The sequence below is a fragment of the Equus quagga genome, chromosome 12, assembly GCF_021613505.1.
Source record: "Equus quagga isolate Etosha38 chromosome 12, UCLA_HA_Equagga_1.0, whole genome shotgun sequence".
In the NCBI taxonomy this organism is placed as follows: Eukaryota; Metazoa; Chordata; class Mammalia; order Perissodactyla; family Equidae; genus Equus; species Equus quagga.
The window spans coordinates 105,010,718-105,012,640 of NC_060278.1; the positions used below are offsets into that span (position 1 = coordinate 105,010,718).

General features: G+C 52.3%; 1 protein-coding gene across 1 annotated transcript; it reads left to right on the forward strand.

Annotated features, from left to right (window-relative positions):
* Positions 1 to 417: 417 nt before the first annotated feature.
* On the forward strand, positions 418 to 1,389 carry MC3R (melanocortin 3 receptor). The gene has a single exon (XM_046678234.1). The coding sequence runs from the start codon at positions 418 to 420 to the stop codon at positions 1,387 to 1,389; it is 972 nt and encodes a 323-aa protein (XP_046534190.1).
* Positions 1,390 to 1,923: the final 534 nt, after the last annotated feature.

Below are 1,923 nucleotides of genomic sequence, written 5' to 3' on the forward strand. Positions count from 1 at the left end.
CAGCCAATGTATAAAAGCTGAGGGTTCACCCCTCACTTCTAACAACAGGTACCACATCCCCTGTCTTGCCATGAAAACAGCTATAACTGCAGCAACCAGTGGTAGGTTTTCTATTCCCATGTGGGGCTGTGAGGGGGTAAGAGAGAGTGAGAGTGAGAAGGAAGAAAGCTGATAAGAATATCTACGAAATCGCTTGTCCTGGAGAAGCAGAGGAAAGTTCTCTGTATGTCACCAAGATGCCTTCTCTCTCTCTCTCTCTCTCTCCCTCCTTTTATTCTGGGGAAAATGAAATCTAAGTAAAGACTGGTAGCATCCAAACCAGCATCTGGAGGGAGATTTTTTTTCTTTTCTGTAAGCAGCAGCAGCATCCCCTGGACCCTGCTGGAGCCCCAGTTCAGATCAGCCAGTCTGTTAGCGATGAATGCCTCGTGCTGTCTGCTCTCTGCTCAGCCAACACTGCCCAACAGCTCAGAGCACCTTGCAGCCTCTTCCTTCAGCAACCAGAGCAGCAGCGGGTTCTGCGAGCAGGTCTTCATCAAGCCGGAGGTCTTCCTGGCGCTGGGCATCATCAGCCTGATGGAAAATATCCTGGTCATCCTGGCTGTGGTCAAGAATGGCAACCTGCACTCTCCCATGTACTTCTTCCTCTGCAGCCTGGCCGTGGCCGACATGCTGGTGAGCGTGTCCAATGCCCTGGAGACCATCATGATCGCCGTCGTCAACAGCAACTACCTGACCTTCGAGGACCGGTTCATCCAGCACATGGACAACATCTTCGACTCTATGATCTGCATCTCCCTGGTGGCCTCCATCTGCAACCTCTTGGCCATCGCCGTGGACAGGTACGTCACCATCTTCTATGCGCTCCGCTACCACAGCATCATGACCGTGAGGAAGGCCCTCGCCTTGATCGTGGCCATCTGGGTGTGCTGCGGCATCTGTGGCGTGGTGTTCATCATCTACTCTGACAGCAAGATGGTCATCGTGTGTCTCATCACCATGTTCTTCGCCATGCTGCTCCTCATGGGCACTCTCTACGTGCACATGTTCCTCTTTGCGCGGCTGCACGTCAAGCGCATCGCAGCACTGCCCCCTGCTGATGGAGCGGCCCCACAACAGCACTCATGCATGAAGGGGGCCGTCACCATCACCATCCTGCTGGGGGTATTCATCTTCTGCTGGGCCCCCTTCTTCCTCCACCTCATCCTCATCATAACCTGCCCCAGGAACCCCTACTGCGTCTGCTACACCGCCCACTTCAACACCTATCTGGTCCTCATCATGTGCAACTCCGTCATCGACCCCCTCATCTACGCCTTCCGCAGCCTGGAACTGCGCAACACGTTTAAGGAGATTCTCTGCAGCTGCCATGGCATGAACTTGGGCTAGGATGCCAGGGCCGGGGAAATGGCAATCGGTCTCGTCACTTTGGGCCCACCGTGCAGCCAAGGGGTTTAGAAAGAAGAAGGGGAAAAAAAGTACTTAGAAGACATAAAAATGTGTTAACAGCCATGATTGTACATCTTTTGTTTTCAAGCTTGCAAAGCCTTTTGAAAGGGAAAATGGTATGTAACAGGCTCTCTGAAAGGATTCCAATGTAGGTAAGTCAAAAACTCTGATTTCCCAAATAGTCACTGTCAGAACTCAGCGAGGGCCACTCTGGGTGGCATCTGCATTCATTATCACACTCCCAGGGTTTGCAGTGCCTGCCTGCTCACCTGCTTCCCACCATGTCTTCACGCTTCGGGTCAGAGCTGACTGAAGGATTCTCGTGAACAGTAGGCTGGTTCGAAGCTCCCCCAAGAAAACCTGTTACACCTACCAACCTCCAACTGCCAGCTGCTCAGGCGCCTGTGCCCCTATTTCATAAGGGATTGAGTTTCTCTTCTATTACTCTATTTACAGTAAAGCAGTTTCCTGAGA